This window comes from Dermacentor andersoni, chromosome 7 (genome assembly GCF_023375885.2).
Source record: "Dermacentor andersoni chromosome 7, qqDerAnde1_hic_scaffold, whole genome shotgun sequence".
Classification (NCBI taxonomy): domain Eukaryota; kingdom Metazoa; phylum Arthropoda; class Arachnida; order Ixodida; family Ixodidae; genus Dermacentor; species Dermacentor andersoni.
In genome coordinates this window covers 124956455-124977747 of record NC_092820.1, presented here as the reverse complement: position 1 = coordinate 124977747, position 21293 = coordinate 124956455, and the positions used below count along the sequence as shown (strand labels likewise).

At 46.5% G+C, this 21293-nt stretch overlaps 1 protein-coding gene across 1 annotated transcript in view; it reads right to left on the bottom strand.

Moving 5' to 3' along the window:
• Positions 1–7488: 7488 nt before the first annotated feature.
• The window catches only part of LOC126533869 (uncharacterized), a 70040-nt gene continuing 56235 nt past the window's right edge, over positions 7489–21293 (bottom strand). The window contains exon 6 of the mRNA XM_050181063.3: positions 7489–12525. Coding sequence (XP_050037020.1) covers positions 12084–12525 — 442 coding nt within the window. The 3' untranslated portion in view covers positions 7489–12083. The remainder of the gene's footprint in view (positions 12526–21293) is intronic.

Below are 21293 nucleotides of genomic sequence, written 5' to 3'. Positions count from 1 at the left end.
TGAAGTGCTGAGAAAGTAGAAATATTGCTAACTGCCAAGCACGCTTTCTGGCCAAGCTCCAGAAGTTTCGCTTACACGCGCGCTTCGCGGCAACTGTAATACCCTTCCGCGATAATTATTCGCCCTGTTTAGCGAAGGGTTTTACAAAACGAAGCATAGGCGGCAGCGCTGAACGCCCTTTTTGTTCGAAAAGGAACACCATCTTACTAGAGGGACAGGGCCGCCGGAAGAGAACAGCGACACCCGCCCCCGACACCCGACACCGGCCGCCGTCAAGAGAACAGCGACACCCGCCCCGTCCGCTCCACCCGCTTCGCCCGCTCCTATTAATATGTCAGAATTGAAAAAAGTCGCGACTGACCACAGCGCCGCTAGTTCTAGGGACCGCTGCTCCGGGCGCGCTGCTCTACCTCCACTGGTAGTGCCAGAGAGTTGAGAAGCAGCTGGTTCTAGTAACCTTGCTAGAGTTTGGGTCGGTACTTATGGGTATGCATAGCGGCGCAAATGGCCAGGTAATTGCATCTTTAAAAATCTCTACATACTTCGAGAAAGACGGTAAATTCTTAAACAGAACCTAAAACCCCTAAATATAGGGACAAATTAAAAGGGATAAAAGGGATAGGGATAGATATAGGTAGAGCATCCTCGTTCCAGAGGATGCCGCTGCGATAATTGTTTTGCGTAGCACGTGCCTCCAGGCCCTGGCGTTTCAAGGGCTCTAAGGAGGCAGTAGTGGTCTAGCCAATTTTAGAATCTGATATATTTTATACATCGTATAATTCTTTTGAAATGCATCTCAATGTTCATAGTACACGTCACATGTCATCGCCATAATCTTATTATGCAGATTTTACGCATTTTAGAGCGATTGTTTTTAAGGCCCCTTTACGGCCACGTCACACCAACTTCATAAAACTCATAACTACACTGCGAACTCATTACCACGGGCATGGCGCTCGTTGGCCATGCTTGGCCCTGCGACATGCATGGTCATTCATTCAAATAAGTCTGCCAAAAAGTTCGTCGTCTCTTGTCTCTTTCCTTCATATGTGTATATATATATATATATATATATATATATATATATATATATATATATATATATATATATATGTAATGTCGTCCGTATCGGCGCTGGCATTTCGGCGCGAAATTCAAACCTGTAAGTTTGACCGTTTTGTCTGTAATAAGTCAACCGCTGATATGAAATTAACGTATGTAGGGTTTTGTAGGGTTTTGACAGAATAATTTATCTGCTAAAGTGATTTAGTGTCTATTTAGACAAAACTCATTTCACGTTTTGATTTCTTGTCCATCTTATGCCCGAGAATAAGTGCAGAAGCAAGCTAAAGGCGACGAGCTTCGGTGATATCCTCCGCCACCTCTTTCCAATGAGAATGCTCATATCCGTCCAACCATCAAATATTACATAGCGTGCTGGTCTGGGGTAGAAAATTACATCGCATCGTCTCAATGGAAACTTCAATCATCGTCATCATCATCATCATCATTGTTACGTATGGCGTGGAGTGCCACTGATGGACGGATGATGATCGGTCGGTGGAAGAGTGCTGACAGGTCATTTTCTACAAAAGACGCAGGCAAGTGCCGCTTGTGTTTGAAGGAGAAAGCCTTCGGCCCCTGTCCGGTGGCCCGCATATTGGGGGCGGTGGAGGATTCCCGGAACTCGACTAAGGTTGGGGTCACTTCCCGTTGGTGCCGCGATGGTGCTTTCTCCAGCTAAGAAGCAATGATATCACCATCTCAGAAACAGTGGGCTGGACAGATGCTTAAGGAGCTGGGGAAAAATAACCAGCTTAGTGAGTCACATAACCTACCCCCCCCCCCCCCAATATTTTCGTAAAATATTACGGCAAAACTTTATCTTCATTCATTTGGGAAAATGGTGATTGTTGCTGGAGGAAATGAAGGACATACATTACAAAGTATTATATGTCGTAAAACAGGCCGTTTTGGCCCAGAAAAGCTTTGGAAACTTACAAAGCTGAGTCGTCGATTTAATTACGATGCAGTTTACTCTCAGCTTATAGCTAAACGAAGAATACACAGGAGTAGACGCTGTCAAAACATCACGGCCAGCTGATACACAAAATATAGGGTGGCGTCGCCACCTGTCATCTGTTTTCTCATTTTTTTTTCTTGCTCGCTAAGCCTCGTCTGGCCATAACAGAGGCTGTTTTGCTATTTCGCATATTTTGTTTGGTAATAATGCGTCACATTACTTTTAGTGTCGCATTAAACCAGGGACCTAACGCCTTGGACACCGACGATTGAACTGGCGAGGCCATCTGGCCAAATTACCTTCGTTGTCATGCTGCTAAAGTAGCCCACTTGAACTACTGGTGAGCTTCCAGCCGAGGTGGTGCTCCGGTGGCAGCGTATATTTTTTTATCATTTATTTCTCGCTCTTTATGTGGGGCTGTCAGCTGTAAAAAGATTACTGACATGCTATTTTCGATCTGCTTTCCTTTTTTTCTTCTTGAGCTACCTTATGGTCATAACCCTATAAACCACAGAGGAGTGATAGCAAGCGCCAGAGCTTTTTAAGCAACTTACTATAATACTTGTTTCTATACACGGTCTACAGCGGTCAGATAGCGAAGTCACTACTGGCTGCTACGTCATACGGCACCTTCCGAATGCAGCCCAATATCTGAATCACTGTTAAAATGAATTGGGCTTGTGCTCTTTGACTGCTTATGATGACGTGTTACATATATGAGGCAAAATGTGGCGAGGTACACTAGAAAAAGTATCCTCCGACGCTATCCGATACCAGCATACCCTGTAATATCAAGATAAAACACGGGTTCGGCTGTTTTGCAGAGAGTGACCAGCAAATAAATGGTTGTCTGTCATAGATGAATGAGTATTTTCAAAGGTTAGGAAACTCAGCATTGCAAAAGAGGTATTTAGTTCCGATATGGATGCTATATGAACAGTTAAGCGCGCGATTGAGCCTTCTAAGAACGACTGAGTCGTCTCGTAGACTTTTGACATCGCCGCACTGTCACGATTCTTGGTGAAGGTTTCACGTCCGGTAATGCTAGGCGACCAGTCATTGCTCGTATACGTACGCGTAGTCGCAGTGTACTGAGAATGCAGTCGTTATAATAAACTAACATCTGTCATATAACATCTTCCCGATAACATGGTTGCGGGAACTGACCGTGAAAAATTCAGGCACTAACTCAAGTCGCCTACCTCTTGTTAATCATACTCAGTTTTGTTTTCCTTTCCTGCTTTTTCTTTGCGCTGTAGTAGATTTGTTTACAAATGTAACGAGTTGTTTCAATTATCATCATGTACAGCTGCATGTCTTTAACAGTTCTGTAATCATTTAGTTGGGCACCTGGCTGGTGTTGTTTCTTCGACCTTGTTATTGTTGAGAGTTTGCCACTTTTTCTCTGCGTACAGGGTTCTATTCCCCCCCCCCCCCCCCCAATTACTGAAAGCCCAATTTAGCGACCTTGTAAAGTATTTTACGAATTAAGTAATTAATTAATTAATTAACACAATTTCTTATGTTGTGGAAAGTACGGGTGTTAAAAGGTGCTTCACTAAAAATTTGTTCTGAGCGCGTAATAGGGCATAGGGCATAGGGTAGAGTTTTTGAGCTGACAAGAGTTAAAGGTGTAGGAATAGTACCCTACGACTCGAAGTTGTCGGTTTAGTAGAAAACTGCAGTCCTCTCATACAGCACTGGCCCTGTACGATAATATGATGCATCTGTGTTCATTTCGAACGGGAGGTTGCAGTCAGATGGAGTTAGCACTGGGTCAGACGAGATGCAGCCCACTAGCTCTTAATAGACTACTTTACTATAATTGGACCAAATAAAAGGAACATCCTTTTTTGTCAGCTCGGTCAGGCACTTTGTCATGTTTGCAAAATGAAAGCTCGGAAGTGGCCTGCTAGTCCAAGGAAAACTCGCAGCGAATGAAGGTCATGCGGCTTCGTAAGTGTGGAAATCCGTTGTACAGACTCTTGTTTGGTACTTTTGGTAGCACCGTCGAATACTCCACTGAGAAAAAGGACCTTAGATTGAAAGAAATCATTCTTTTTTGCATTTATCTTCAGATCGGCATTGCTGAGTGCTTGTAAGACCTTCGCCAGGTGTTCGGTGTGCTCCTGCTCAGACCTCGAATACACAATGATGTCATCAATGTAAACAGTGCAAAAAATTCCGATATATGACTTTAGAACATTGATCATCATCTTCTGAAACCATGCAAGTCAATTCTTCCAGCCAAAAAGTTGTTTGTTATATTCGTATACGTCGAATGGTGCCACGAAGGCGGAAAACGTTTTAGCCTCCTCTGACAGTAGCATTTGCCAGAAGCCTTTGCACAGGTCCAAGCGAGAAAAAATCTTCCTGCTCCGGTTTCATTCATGACTTCGTCAATAAGTGGCATTGGAAATGGAAATAAGTCAGTCTGTTTGTTGACCTGCCTGTAATCAGTACAGAGACGAAATGCGCCACCTCCTTTAGGAGCAATGGTGATTGGAGGAGCGAAGGCAGAGGTTTATGGGGCGGATTGCGCCGGCGTGGAGCCTCTTCTGTATTTCTTCGTTCAACCAATGTTTCTTCTCTCGCGACATATTGTAGGCCTTATATATTTTTCACTAGAGTCTTGTCGCCAAGTTCAAATGGCATTTCAAACTTTGATGTGGCCTTCGGATAGCCCCCGACGCATCTTAGCTCCGGATACAGCTTGATAACGTCCGCCGCTGTAGTGGCCTTCCGTTGATGTTGAGCAAGTGAAACAGAAGACATTTGGCGGACACCTCTAGTATGGTGACTTCCCCATCCCAGTAGAGATTAAGTCGTAGCTCTGGCATGACTGGGTGAGACAAGAGCAACTGATATTTTACTCCATCGAGTACGAGAGCCTTAGTTAAGGTGCTTTTTCTTTTGCAACATGCAAGTGATGTACACTTGTGCCCGCTCATTATACGTCTGTTTCTTGATGAAACATGTCTTGCACACTCTCATATATTCAGCCTTGTTAACTCACGCTGGTCGTACACGGTTACGTTGTACCACCAATAGCAAAAGATCGTTCGTGAGCGTTCTGAACTGGGGATCAATGCACACCCGCAACAGCGAACCATCCACCGAGTAAAAAGCTTGCCACGCTCGCGTGCCGTCTGGGCATATTTCAATAACATCCAAGCACATGGTCCCCGGTGAAACGAAACGGATGAGGTGCACAAGTTCGGATCCTGTCCTTGACTGCGCCAAATTTGTAATAAAACTGAGGTAAGTCAGCCTAGCAAGGTAGCCATCCTTGTTTATTGTCCCTCCTTCTTCCTCTCCTCTCCCAACCTTCCCTCTTCTTCTCCCTAACAAGTATCATAATATATAGCGAATATTTACAGCTTTCGTAGTATGAGTAGGCACGTTTATTTTAAGAGCTCGTCGACGCTTTGCTGCATTCATGCTCAGTCTGTCTGGTTTTTCGTGTGCACAGGTGTGACCTCCAAAAATATGTTGCCTGCAGCACATCTTTGTTGCGATAGAAATGTGTGGACACTCCAAACGCATTTCTGCCGTCGACGTCGGCGTCGCCGTGAGATTTCGTATAAAATCCAAGGGCGATAAAATCGTCGCCGCGCGCCGTATGCTGTATGTGCGAGTGAAAGCGTGCGACGGTGAGCCGGCGTTCGCGGCTCGATCTCGCGCACGCAACGGCGGAAAGCGGGGAGGAAGCGCGCCGCCTTCCACCGCGCGCGAGGCTCTTGAGTGAGGGTAGGGAGAGGGGCGCGCTCTACTCCTGACGGCCCGGGCGGGTGGGCGCGGCCGCCCGGACCGCTGTATATTGAAAGCCACCTGCGACGGGGACAGAATCAGCCGCGTGCAGTGTTTTCGCGGCTTAGTTCGTGTTGATGCGAGACGCATCGCGAAGGTTAATTCACTCGCTGTTGCTGCTGCGCTTCCTCACTCCAGCGTTTTGACAGCGAGTTTCCGCGGTCATCGAGTGAGATGTGTTCATGTTGGCTTGTGCGCGCGGGACATTATGCTCGTTAATGTAGTTAGTACGCCTATGTTTACTAGTTAATACGGCCAATAAAGCTACTATCCTTACTTCGTATAGCTGTCCACTAATTTGCTATAGCAATCGATGCTTCGCCTTTTGGGTGAAACTGCAACTTTGTTTTTTACTTTGCAGCCAGTTTGCTGCTCAGAACAACCCATATTTCCCGACGAGTTGCTAGTGAGGAAGATTACGGCGAGCCAGGAACTTTTTTTTTTAATCCGAAAGCATTATATGCCCCTTTACGTAAAAATCCGTCGGCGTTGGTGTGACCAAAACATAGTGCCAAAAACGGCCGCCGGATTGCTCAAATTGATGCCAAATTTCTCAGGGAGGTTCTTGCAAACAATGCAAATTAATGGCTTTGAAAAGAAAATTTAGCACACATCGGTTTGGGTGGGAATCGTAGACAAGCACGCTTCCCCAACGGTATGGCGGCTCCGCTAACGGTGTGCCTAGTGCCTGCGTCATTGCTGTTTTAGAAAGTGGTGGTTTGTTTTCCATTTGCACTTTGTGACCATTGAGACATTGAGGCCCCACTGGAAGATAAGGACAGCTCTTAAATAATAACCACGACGTATAGTAACAAGTAAAACACCAAAAAAATCGCCAGGGACACTTAACACTACATACGTGTGCGAATGGAAAAGCATTATGCCGTTTGTAGACGTCGGATCGTCATGAACGTGCTCATTTTATACACTCCTGACGTGGCGCCACCTCTTCCCATTGGCTGCGCGCGCCGTCATGGGCCCAATCACGCACGCGGTAGGCCACACCTTTAGTACGTCAGCCAGATGGCTGCGGCTTAACGTGTCCACGTATCAGCTCACAAGATTGCGTTTCGCTTAGAAAAGCCGTTTTGATGGAGTTTTGATGGATCCCAGATGGCTCACAAATAAGCTCTTTAGGGTGCCTTTAAAGAAGTAGAGACAAATAAAGCTGCACATACGCTCCGTTGACGTAGGTGAAGCACCACGTCAATGTACGTCGAGGAAAGTTTCAACAGGATATAGTTTACTGGCCACTTATCTTCACTAAAGAAGTAGCCGAAAAGTTGGCAAGATTCCAAAAAGGTAAACGTTTAACAAAGATGGTTAGGCACGAGCGAAATTTAGCGACTTCCTCGCTCAGCTATACCGACGCTGACGGGCGGGAAGTTTGCGATGCAACATTACGGAATGCTGTACAATACTAAGCACTGCGCACTGCTTGGAAAGCGTTGTCCGGCGCCAACGATCGATATAAAGTTGTCATAGAGAGGAAGAGGTGTCATGACGCCTGATGAAACCAAGCGTCCTTGTCGAAACGCTCGCTCCAGGCTGAGGAGTTTTTCCTGCGCCCACTCTGTGTGACAAGTGTTACGATGCCTTGCGGCGATGACAACTCCAATCACACTGATGGGTGAAAAGTGTTAGGACTTTATCCCTTTTCGACATTTGTTTATTGTTGTCATTTTCAATAACGCGACTATACGATCTTCATGAGCTCCGGTCGCTTTGTCATCTTCGATGCTCGCACAAAGTAGTTCATGAACCAGAAACACAGCGGTCGCACTGTGAGATCACTAGGATACACAATTAAACAGTTTGTTTGACAAACATGGGTCACGTGACTGATTCCCGCTTAGACGAGGCCGACTCGAGCGACAGAACTGCAGCAGCGGTGCCAACTCCTGATATGCAGCGTTTTTTTTTTTTTTTTTCATTGGATAGCGCATAGATGCCTAGCTTGCCGGAACAAAAGGCAAAGGTTTAGTTGCGATAAAAGACAAGGGCCTCCATGTGACTATTTAGCGTTGCAGATCTTAAACAAAAAGGACTATGTCTGATGAGATATATAGCGACAGCCTTTAATCGGCTTTGGCGCCGCAGATCTGTCGCTAGAATTAACCGAGAATGATGCGCGAAGAAGAAATCTAATAATGAAAAAGAAACGAATATGGTGCATTGAACACAAAAAGAAACACATCTGATATACATGTCAATAAACTCTGAAACACTCAACTGCAAACACGCAAAAATCAGGAAAGCAGTACGATAACAAATAGAACAAAACTACGTAAATTGCTCACAACATGCATGATCGAGTGTAATGTACTTTGTAGCCCACGTGACGACATCAGCGTGTCTTGTCTCAGCTTAAAATAAAAGTCTCAATGTTGCTTCAATTTTTCGAATACTGTTGGTACGTCAAACGCGGTAGGTATCCTTCATTAATCAGCACTCATTCGCAGAGAAGATAGTGCTCGAACTTATATTTGGTTCGTTCATGCGGCGATGTCAGTCCAGGCGTTATACCGATCCAACTCAAATCGAGACTCGGGAGACATATTTAGTCCTAGTTTATTACTAAATTGCACTTTCGAAATACCCCCCCCCCCAAAAAAAAAAAGAAAACTGTGTATGCGTGATCAAAGGCTGCGCTACACCGAAAATACGCAAAAACGAAAACAAAGACCGATGGTGACGTCATCGCAAGGTTCGCGCACCCGCCAAATTATCCGGACGTTAAGAATTTTGGTAGCACCTTGTCCGCATTAGTCGCCCATTGGTAATGGAGGATAATATTGCCTTCTAAACGGACGGAAAACTCAAGCTAGTAGCCTTCGAAAACTTTTCCTGTGCAAACGCAACCCGGAAGTCTACTACGAAATCAGTGACGTCACCAGCACCATGCCTTGGGTTCTATATCAGCCTCTTCCAATCAAATAGATGCAAATAATGCTTTTTTGAAGAATGCCGTTATGTTCTCTAGTGTCACTTGTTCTTCTCAACGTCTTTTTGGTGTCCTAAACTGCGAGAGCTGATCAAAATTTTGATAAAATCGTCACAGCTTTGCGCAACCGCGTGACGTCACCAAAGATCCATACAATCAAAGACGAACACTCGAGGCCGTTTGCATATGCGCATTCGAATTCAAAAGACATTCTCCGTTCCCCTACGAGTCCCGTATCTAAGTGCAATTTTTCGAGGCCCACCAAGAACTATGCACTTTATTCTTTCTCGTTGTCTGACCCGCTAGCACATACCGCAGCGAGAATAAACATCACACACGCTCAAAACAAAACGAAACAAAACAAAGTAAATGTTTTCAACGAAAACGCGCTCGCAGCAACCAAACAGAAAACTGTTAGCCTAACAGAAGGACAGCTGACGGCACACGCAAAACAGGAACAATAAAACACAGAAGAAATTGCGTTAAGTTTTTTTTTTTTTCGTTTTCTGATGGTTGATGTGCTATGAAATTGTCAATACTTGAATGCGTGTCCGTTTCGACATCATCATTTATAGCTGGCATCGCCACTATATCGCGTTAGAAATTCCAGAAAGCCGCCTGCATAACACATGCTCGCTTCACAGAGGTGTACTTTCTTACGCCTTGAGCATGGCCATCGCTAGCTCCGCTTTTAAACGACCGTATTTGGAATTGCACAATTGCTACAGCACCCCGTTTTGCATACAACTGAATGGTTACAAAGCGTTGCGGATTAGTCTAAGAGTGACACTGTGGGCCTATAGACATTATTCGGTCGGGCTAATGCATGGCAGGCGATTTTTCGCGTAGCACTCCAAAAGTAACCGTAGCTATTCATATATAGAAGAAAAAGCCGCACCACATTGCTCTCCAGGCAAACGCCAGAATCGATCACTTTCTCTATTTTGCGCTTATTGAGAACCAATGGAGGGCTTCCGATAGGTGCAAGCACAGCTATCAACGTAGGCAAGCGTATGTTAAAACCGCACCGTGATATTGCGAAACAGATGACGGTAAAATACTGAAAAATGAATACTGGCACGTCTCAACATATCATTTGTACTAGTCCACATTTGAAGAGCTGAACTGAGAAAAATTCGTCTCTTTCGTAAAGAAAGGCGCAACAAAAGCTAAATAGAAACAAGGAATAACGCTGAGTCTAGAATACCGCTTAGCTCTCGCGACACTCGGAATAATGCCTCTTTACGAATGACAGATGCGCGAATTCCTGAAAGCGGAAGAGTGAAAAATGTAGTCGTTGGACATCTTTACTGGCTCTTTCTTGACGTGAAATTAGCCTTGTAGTGCCTTCAGATGCGCTTAGAAACTAAAAGAAATATGTAATTGCTTCAGGCTGACATATTTGGCACTACTGTTGCATCGAAAAGTGTGTCAGCTAGGCGGCTACTAAAGGTCAAACGCGTTCACGCATAAACAGAGCTAACCTAAATTTGACTGGACAAAAGAGACGCAGCACATGAACCGAAACATTTACCGCGAACAGAACCGGTATCAGATATTAAAGAGATATTGAATAGAGAGAAAGAGAAAAGAATGCAGAGAAAGGCAAGGACGTTGAACAGAGGTAGTTGCGGTTGGCTACCCTGCACGGGGGGAAGGGTTAAGAGGGATAAAAAGAGAAAGATAGATTTTCAGGAAACTTATACCACAATTTACGGAATGCCAGAGCGCCGGGCACGTCGACGGCAACCGCAGCGCTGCCAGCGCCATCATGTAGCTCTTTGTTCAACTACAATCCCTTAGAAACGTTTATGTGTTTCGCCAATGTCCTTGCAGTGAATGAGAAGCGAATAAATCTACCTTACGCTAATGAAACTTGTCTGTTTTTGGCGCATCGGCAGACAAGTGAAAGGAGGTCGTCGAAATCATAGTTATTTATGTTCTAGTTAATGTGAGCGTCGAAAGATGGCGCCAGCAGCGTTACTGCGCACGTCTCTGATGTTCCGCTACTTCGAAAACTGTAACACGCTTACAGAGAACTTCAATCTAATGAACTCTGCTCAGAAGAAGCCCTATTACTATGCACACGTGAATCATTGATAATGGTTGCGAAAGCTTTCACAACAACTTCTTTAAGACTTCTAAGTGAGCTTTCGCACTTTATAGAGCATCACAACAACAAAATACGCGCTGTCGGAACGCGTAACCAATGCGAGGCTTTGACGCTCAAATGTCCGAAGAAAAAAAAAAAGCCACACACACTTCCAAAGAAGTGTCACTATGCCAGCATTCACATCGACGCCAACGTGACGACATACACTGGTTGCCGATTTTCTCATCGCCTCTTGCCACTGATGTCTCCGCAAAGACCATTCGGGATCGAAGGCAAAGAACAAACGGGACTACCGAACCACAGTTCGATAGCATTGCGCTCTCCTAACATTTCCTGTCACGCCGTGCAGCTTGCGCATCAGGTGATAAACAGCCACATTTTTCAGCGCTACTACAGTTGAGCAAATGCTCCAAATGCTGTCCTTGTATGGTTTGCTTTCACGCACGCCAAGTTATCGCGCACTTCTGTGGCAAGCTGTCTACGAGACCATAACCCACGGTTCTACCGCAAACTACCACAGTTGCACTATTCTCCAAGAAGTAAAACAAAAAGTCCACGAGATTCACGATTACCCAGCATAAGAAGCACATGTAGGCTCCTACTCATTAGGATATCGTAACTAGCACTGAAGCCGACCATGGATCCCAAAAAGCTGTGTTGATGAATTCTTCGTAGCAGTGTTACAGCACGTACAAAGGGTATGTAGAAATAACAAGGAACAGGTCAGAGTGTTGACTTACAACTAACAGATTTATCGAGGGCAGCTCTGCAATTAATGCCAAGGAGGCGTCAACATTTAAAAAGATAATGGAATGAAAAGAAGATAATCGCGCACCACCGCATCGCCGTCATACGCTAACAATCACAAATGTCATCGCCTGTTTCTACTGATTAATACAAATTGACGGCACACTGAAACAAACCATTAGATGAAAGTCAATAGCGGTCTGTCCTCTTCCTTCTTGTTCTTCGCCCCCCCCCCCCCCTACAATTTGCATGCACCGTAACACTGCTACATACGAGAATGCATCACCAACTAGAACGCCAGCATTCATTACGTTGATGACGGTCGGAAGAGACGGTCAGGTGTCCGCTTGCGAACACGGGACACACTTTGCTTGCAGCTTGGAATTGTTGACTAAAAAAGTGGAAAGGAGAGGGGGTGGGGCACTGTCCTCTCCCACGGACGGTGGCTAACACTGGTGCACCATGGGCTGCAGACTGTGGTGCATCGGGTCGAAGGCGCACGAGGAGTACAATAGTCCCGGCGACGGGTACAGTCCGGGCTCGGTCTTCACCGACATGGCGGGCATGTCGTCCAGCGCGGAGGACCTCGGCTGTTGCTGCTGCTGCTGGTGGTGGGGGTGGTGGCTCGAGTGGTGGCCCGCCTGCTGGGAGTGGTGGAGGTGTTGCTGCTGCTGGTGCTGCGTTTGCTGCTGCTGCTGCAGGTAGGCGAGCGTCGTCAGGTCGTCCTGCAGGTGGTGTCCCGGCAGCGCGGGAGACAGTCTCTGGGCGGGCAGCGCCGTCTGGTGGGGCGCCGCGACGCTCATGCACATGCCGGCCATCAGGGGGGGACTCGAGCGCGGGGTGCACGGGACCGAGTCGCCACCGCTGGCGCGTCCGCTGGCACCGCCCCTGCATCGAGTGGACGACCGGCAGACGGAAACAGAGTTAAAAGAGCTGCGGCAGTCACACTCGCATTAGCGTTTGCACTGCGACGGAATGTTTCTACGTTGAGCATCGCTGCCTACCTGCTTGGTGTTTATTGTGCTTGATATTTACGTATTGTATGTTGATAGTTCATTTTGTCTTGTTTTATTGCTGTCTCTCGGTATGCATATTCTTTTGTACTCTACTGCTAATACCAACCTGAGTGCTCATGCCTTCATGATTTTGTTTCTTTCTTTAATGCTGTCGGATATTTAATGATGTTTAAGATGATATCAACTTTTCTTTGCTCAAACCGTCCGATTCTAGGCTGATGTTCCTCAATGGGTATGTGAAACAGTTACTGAGAGCATCACCATCATCATCAGAAAAAAAAGAAACAGGTGTTCCTTGTAGGTCCCCACCACCGTTATCTTCATAATCATCAACGTCTTCACCAAAAGTTTCCGGGAATTCTTATATCGAGTCGAGGACCCACATGTACTTTTCAGTTTCTAGGCTACTAATTAACGCACATAAAATCAACATCGTCTGCGCACCGTGACGAATACTAAACTTCTAAAAGCTTTTTTAAAAAATCTGGGGCTCCTCGTACTACACTTGATCGATCGATATGCAAAAGAATATGTGTTGTCGCTGTTGGTACCCGTCTGTTCGTCCGTGTTAACTCAGAACTAACCGAACTGCAAACAATGTACTCGCTCTCCATTCAAAATAATTTTTATTGTCTATCGTGGGCCTCTCGAAATACCGATCACACATCAAATTTGCTAGAGGTAATCGAGAAAAACACTACTGTGTAAACACCTCACTGAATTTTTTGTACATTCCAACCGAATCTAAGCCCAAAACAATGAATTCGTTACATCACCAACGTCATTTGTTCCATTATAAAAGATTTGTCTACCATCAGTCTTTCAGAGTAATACCTATGACAGATCATACTTTGCCAGGGATCCTTCAGATAACCGCTGGTATGCGCATGTCATCCGTAGGGTCTTGGGTTTATGTCAAGGGCAACAAGCGAACAGGGCAGAGGAAAACTTATCTTGGAGGAGGACTGACTGTTGGGATAGTTGATCTCGCATTATAGTTGTGGTAGAATGCCGCAATTTAATAACGGATTCAAAGAATGAAGTGGACAAGTGGACACTTATATGGTTTTGGATGAGCAGCCTTTCTTTTTCAGCGTCAGGGGCTGTGTATAGGCCCATGCGTAGGTCCTTTATTATATGATATACTTTTATCTAATGGTGGCAAAGCATTGCAATTTTCTGTTATTGGGATGCTCGTTTTGAAGCCTTTTCACATGTGTCGATGATTTATAAGTTATTTTAACAAAGCAGGGTGACCTTACATCCCACAGCAGAAATGACAGCCGGGGCTAGTTGGTCTTGATTCATCTTTGAGATGGCTTCTCCAGCGCTAGAAACAACACGGACGACAGAGAAGCACACACGGTCTCACAATCTGACGTTGGCGCATCTTCCAGTCTGTCCAGTATAGACATTGCTGCAGGACAGAGGGATCTGGCAGATTACATTTGCCGCCCACGCAATGAATGGGCTTCTGCGCTAGACAGCACACTTTCTTTTTTAGATTCAGAAGAGTATAGGCTTGGGCTGGTTGGTAATACATACAGTTACACATAGTTACATGTTAGCGCTTGTCCTGTCTCGCCTTTGTCGATCGTCCTTCCCGCGCTATGCTTCCCGCGTAAGTTTTTTTAGATTCGCCTTCTATACCCGGTGCTCCACACGTGCGCGCATGCTGGCCAACTTATTGGGCGCTGTGAAAGTGAGATGCGGCGTTCACACATTATTGGGATACGACATTCCTTAAATTGTGTGCAAGCTTGGGAACATGTGCTACTGGGGCGAGCTGATTTTGCCTATATTTTGCTTACTTGTCACGCCTGTGAGATGCGTTGATCCATCGTGCCTCCTTCTCGTAGGACCTAGTTACAATGTAGTCCCCGTGTACTTAGTTGTAGGTGCACGTTAAAGAACCCCAGGCGGTCAAAATTTCCGGAGTCCTCCACTACAGCATGCCTCATAAGCAGAAAGTGGTTTTCCCACGTAAAACCCTATAATTTAATTAACAATGTAGTCCGGATACCAGGCCTATTGTAATCTTGGAATCTGCCAAATACACAGCTGCGCACTGTGTCTACACATGACTTCGACACGGTCGCTTGTATCTCCGATACAACCATACCGTCCTTCGTTGCTTTTGAACGGGCTGAGATGTTAAGAGTGGCTTTTGCGACCTAGGTGAGTACTGCCAGTACACATGTTCAACGTGGAACATTAGCGTTAGGTCTAAAAACTGAAGGTTTGTTTGTTGGTAACTCAAACGTGAAATTGAGACCGCTTCCGTTTCCTTTGAATAGCTTGAGGATATCTACCACTCCTTTGTTCATGTCATCAACTTCGCGCAGGATCAGGTAATCGTCAACAGAACGAAATACTTTGAATGCCAACCCATTCAATCGCTCCGGAATCAGCCTGCCGACTTTTATCAAGAAGATGTTGATAAGTATTGGTGCTACAGTATAGAGTCAATGCAAATACCCCTCTTTTGTAGATACACTTGATGGTGAACACCTTCTTGTTGTATGATGGAACCATTCAAGAGATAAGGAGTAGCCGGCGCCTTAAATTGTGCGTCAACGTCTCCTTATATCATATCAATGAAAAAAAAAAACACCTTCAAATGTGCATTCCAAGTAAAACATAAGAAGTTCCAGGAACCTATCCACCGAAATTTTCGTTCGCTCAATGAACTTTACCTCGTCGTTATCACCGTTATACCTCGTCAGCAATGTCTGTGTGTGGCTTCTCTGTCGTCCGTGTTGTTTCTTACATCCTAATTTCTATTTTCAATGTTTTCAGTCAGCTCGGGCAAGGGCTGGTTTTCACCTACGAGGTTCCTGACGCGGACGGGAGGCACTTTCTGGACCTTCAATTGAAGTTCAACACTGACCACGTGTTTTTGTCGTACTTTCCACTTTTCTAGGTTGCTGGCAGATACAATGACTTTTTGGTTATCTCGGCCCATAATAAGCTGAAAAAAAAATTCTGTCCTCGGATGTGCTTCTCAAGGTAAACGCGGAGGCCAAACAAAGCATGGGTGTCGCTCTGTAAAATGCTCCACTGGAGTCACTTACTCCATCGCAACGTCATGTGGGAGAATCTATACATGAACCAGATGGAAAGGTGTGTGAACGACCGTCCTGGGGAGCATGCTAAAAATTTAAAAGAAAAGAAAGGGGATAAACACGCACTTTTGACCGCGCACGTTTCTGCGTCTTGGCGTGAACCACGAGTTCGGGAGACAAAGATCCTAGGAAGCAGCAAAAGTTGCAAGTCTCGGTTGGTTTTGGAGGAATTCTTTATCAATAGGAATGCCTGTGTTTGTGTCAGCAAAGCTACGATAATCTTGCATTGGTCTGAGTGCGAATTCATGCAGGTTTGCTCTTGGATGCGCGAGTGACTTGAGCAGTGGTTTCTTCCCTTGTAATGTGATGACGCGACGGCGCATGCGCACAACAAATTATAGAAATATCGATGGGCGGCACGAGAGAATAAACAAGTGCTAGTAGCGCCCGTCCTTGCCCACTTCGTTCTTTGTGTCCGTTATTAGGTTGCGCTAACCTACCACGATTATCATCACTGGAGAAGTGGAATATTGCGCTCGTCTTCATAAAGCTTCTCTGATGTAAGCGAATTTTCTAATTGGCTGGTGCCCGCCACAAAAAGAGTGATCGGAGTGATATCCAAGACGATCGTCAATTGCGGAAAATAATTACGAAAGAGAAATTTTGTCAATGCGAGCACTGTTCGGGCCCTACTTACGATATTTCTCCTGCACGAAACATCCCCGAGAGGCCATCGCCGCGACGATTTTGTCATTATATTCATGCGTCATGGGTGACAAAAGAGCCGGTTAATGTTGAACCGGTGTTATAACCAGAGAAGTTTTGTGAATGCGATCTGCATAGGGAACTGCGCATTGTGTATTTTGGGCTCGTGTTCACAGAGATCGCATGGAGGCGAGCTCCACCATTCGAAAAGCTGGCGCCACCGTCGGCGTGACGTGGCATGAGGGATCACGTGGACACAGCGGCTGCGTCGGCTGCTTCGGAAGTGCCGGAGCGAGCTGTAAACGGAAGTTTAAAGCCTCACGTGCGCCGCGGTTCTGATTAAGTGGTGAGGCTTTACCGCCTTGGGTGTCAACTTGGCAACATCTGAAACTACTATAATAGGTAGTGGCTGCCTTTGGGAGGCGTGCATCATGGTAGGCTACTGTTCGGTGCCGCAGTGCCGGACGTACGCAACGGAGCTCGGTGTCAGCCTTATTCACACGTAGCCGCACGGCAAGGAGCTGCGTGAAGCTTGGCTGGCGAAACTTAGAACCGGCAGACAGCCATCGGCAACAACTCGGGTATGCAGCAAGCACAGACGCGAGGAAGATTTCTGCTACGGCGCCGGGACTGCGCGATGTTCGGTGAGTAGCAGAAAAGGCGCACTGAGACGCTCGCCCGCGCCCGCTGCCTGACTAATGTCAGGACGGTTTGGTTTATGAACTTGTTGATGCTAGATACTGGCAAGTTCCCTGGAACGGAAAGGGAGCGGTAAGACGCACATTAAAGAAAGGCATGGCATGTGGTCATGCCTGTGTTACGAATTAATGCACTGGATTACAAAAAAGAAGCAGAGGGAAATCGCACGCTGTGAAGACCGATAAACATACAGTGCGACGCAACTTGAGAAATAATATTGAAATGTCCAAGAACTTAGAAGACAAAAAAAAGATTGAATCGTCGTGACGGCGCATCACAGTGGCCGTAAGAGTCGAAGTCCCTATAACGAAATTGTTTTTGAACAGTTCTGATAGCGTCCACGCAACAATAGTTGCTAGTGTACGGTCAAATGCTCATATGCTGCGGCCTAAAGCTCACGGCACGCACACACGGTGCGAAAACGCGCTCACAGCGAAAGCAAAACATTGTGCGCGGGCATGCATGCAGACGCGCAGTCGGTCGCTGCGATCCCGTGCGATCGCTGCATTGAGACTTCATTCTGTTATGTCCCATTTGGTCATGCAGACAGCCTACTATAAGAACATATTTCACATAGTTTACTTTCAGCGTTTGCCTATCTTTCACGCAAGACGACGGTTCGGGAGACTCCATCGCGTCGACCACGCGTGGTGGCGTTCGCTGTACGTATTCGGTAAAGAGATAGCGTCTGTAAACGATTCTGTGCTTTAAGTTTGCCCAAGATTATTATATCGACAGTCAAAAACTTCCCTCGTTTTGAGAGTACCTACATAAATGTCCAGGAGGGCTGCCGCGTGGTGTTTTTATTGAGCGCCGTAAGCGAAACCTATGAGGAGTGCGCCGCGTGATCCGTCATACTACGCAACAGAGGCGCTTCCGACAGATGGCGACTCCGTAACTCCTCGCCCCCAATACCCCAGAATAGGTCGTAATAGCAATTGACAGCAAATCTTGGTTTCGGACACGTTATTAAGGGAGGCTGTCAGACGGCTCCAAACTGTTGCGCGGAGTCGAAGCTTCTGCGCATTCGGCCCCATTATTTTTCCTTGATTTTTCCTGACACTCGGTCGTATGACCAAGTATAGCCTATGTGCAAGCGATAACGAGTCACAGTATTTTGCCAGCTCATCATGAAAGGTAAGAAAAATCTAGAATGAAACAGAAAACAAACAGTCGTCGCAGAATGCGGTCCCTGATGCAGAATCTCTGCTCGCGATGGCTACATACGACGCCTGACATTTTCATCGCAGTAAGCAAATTTGCATGAAGAGTTGGGTGAACAGGGAGGATAACGCTGACTGCTTGTTCTATGTTTCCTTAGAGGTCGCGCACAACTGGACAGGGATAATACAGGGACTCTATTGCAATGCTATTCGTCTTCGCGCGTGGTCAGTGATGCAAGCGTCACCTCGTGCGCATTATCACTTTGATCGGTCAGTCGTGGGCGGTGAATAAGAAAGCAATAGAATCAAACGAAACAAATTCGCGTATTATTCCAGCCCTGGCGCAAATTGTCTTTTTTGTTCATGTCGCCACCTAGGAATGTTTTTCTTCGCTGTTTCGGTTTGGTAACTGAGAAAAAGTCATGACCCACCGAAGAGGATAACAATCAGTACTGCTTTGATTGCGTTCAGGTAGCGTTCGCCGGCTTTTTTCTAAGGCTGAGCGGGAAAACGTGCTTTTCGACCAGGACGAAGGACGGCAAGTCCTGTGGGCATGGTGACAAACGACATTTGGAATTTAGCAGTAAACCATGCAGGCGGGTCGGCGAAACGGCAACGGCCTTGGAATTGGTAGACGTGACCGACCCGTCCGTGTAAATGTGAACGCGGTCAGCATACACTTCGCTGTGAAATATATTGAACAGGAATCGCCATGTAATCCGCCATGGTGGCTTAGCGGATTTTTCGTTTTGCTACTACAAGCTCGAGACCTAGCCGATGCGGCCGCATTTCGAAGGGGGCGAAACTCAAGAACGCCCATGTACCCTGCACTGGATGCTCGGTAAAGAACCCCATGTGGCAAAAATTAATGCGTCGTCCCCCACTGTGGGGTGCCTCTTAATCAGATCGTGGCTTTTGGCACGTAAAACCTCGGTATTCTTTTTCAATCGCCACGCAAATGAGCGGTGATCTGTGATTCTAACGCAACCCTTCAGAGCGTGCAGGCGGCACTGCGTCATGGGAATTACGGGCAGTTTATCTCAAACGTAGTAAAATTCTACGATTGCGGTTGTCCGAAAAGCGCATGACGTTATTTAAAGTGGCTGCCTCATAACTGAGGGCGTTTTCGGCAACCTTCTTGCTGATAAAGTTGCTCAATCAGCCCTTGATAACGCACGGACCATCATGGTGAACCTGCGCTAGAAAAACACGGACAAGAGAAGAATACAAGGACGAGGAAGGTACCGTACCAACTAGCTCGCACCCTGACCTTATTAAGCACGGACCATGGTCACGGCAAGGTGCGCTGCAGTGACCATAGTATGATAAGAACTCTAATTAGCCTTGACTTGAGGAGGGAACGGAAGAAACTGGTACAGAAGAAGCCGATCAATTAGTTAGCGGTAAGAGAGAAAATAGAGGAATTCCGGATCAAGCTACGGAACAGGTATAGTAAGAGCAGATCGGGTGAGGGAACAAACGCGGGTTAATGACATCTTAGTTGAAATCAAGAAAAAGAAATGGGGCATGGGCAGGACATGTAATGAGGAGGGATCATTAAGAGTTACGGATTAGATTCCAAGGGAAGGGAAGCGTAGCAGGGGGCGGCAGAAAGTTAGGTGGGCGGATGAGATTAAGAAGTTTGCAAGGACAGCATGGCCACAGTTAGTACAAGACCGGGGTAGTAGGAGGAGTATAGGAGAGGCCTTTGCCCTGAAGTGGGCGTAACCAGGCTGCTGCTGCTGCTGCTGCTGCTGCTGCTGCTGCTGATGATGATGATGATGATGATGATGATCACGCCAGTATCAAGAAGTGACGCAGCTAGGAAACTGCACCGAAGGGCTCGCGACGTCACATTCGCTCTTTGGAAGACTTAGAGGAGTACTTCAAACGTCGTCTGTGCGTGCGTCATCCATCACTGCAGATGCGATCCCCATCAAGCCTTTCCCGGTACGACACCGTAGCAGAGTGCCGAATCGAACCGGAACTGACCCGAAAACCGCATATGAACCCTTATTTTCTGTTCAACCGGAACCGAACCAAACGCGAAACGCAGAGGGACCATTCCGAATTGGTTCGACCACAGCTTCAGCCCGGCGTCGTTGAAATTCTACGACCATGGCATGGCATGCTGATGCGTTGGCGATAGTAGAGCTCACGTCTTGGGTCCACTGAGCGCAGCACCCGGAGTGTTGCCGCAGGAACGGTCACGTGACTCAACGCAGTGATGTCATTGGCTCACTCAACTGCACGCACGATCGCCTTTGACGCGCGCTTTGCATTGGTCGCAAGGAAAAATTGTACAGTTTATGATTTCTTACTTGTTTGAGGAACTTGGGCATTGTACCGCAATTGCGGATTGGGCAGCCATCTTAGAAAGCAAAACAAAACAAAAGAAAAGCAGGACAACAACTTTGCGACAGTACTCTTGAGGAATCGATGAACGAGACTATGTCGAGGAGCGGTGTCGTGGGGTAACCCATTGGATGGCCACACAGGGAGCCATGAAGCCCACTGAATGCACGAGTTCCCGAAATGCCTATTTACAACAGTGCTTGGCACCTCACTCTTGAGACGTTTTCATGTTAATGCCTATGAAAAAAAGGAAAAGGAAACAGCCCTCCATAGTTATACGCCATAATCAAGTGAACTAGCATGTTCATTCAAGAGCACCGTGTCTTTTGTCGGAAACCGGTTGCATTCGAATAATTTTTTGAACCAATCTTGAACCCGAATTTACCAGTTCAGAAAGCCCTAAACAAGCTCCAACCGTAGTAATTTTTGCTGAGCTGGAGCCGATCCCGAACCGAGCGGAAAAGCGTGAATCTGATCCGAATCCGTAAAAATTTGGGTTCGACACGCCTCGCTACATTGCTGTGCCGTCGCCTCCGACTGGATGTAGACTTCCCAAATTCGTACTCCTTCTTCATGACGATGGCTTGTGCAGCGACCATTGAGCCCTTCCTCTGATACTGCAGTTGCTTCGACGTCCAACTTCAGCCTCTTCG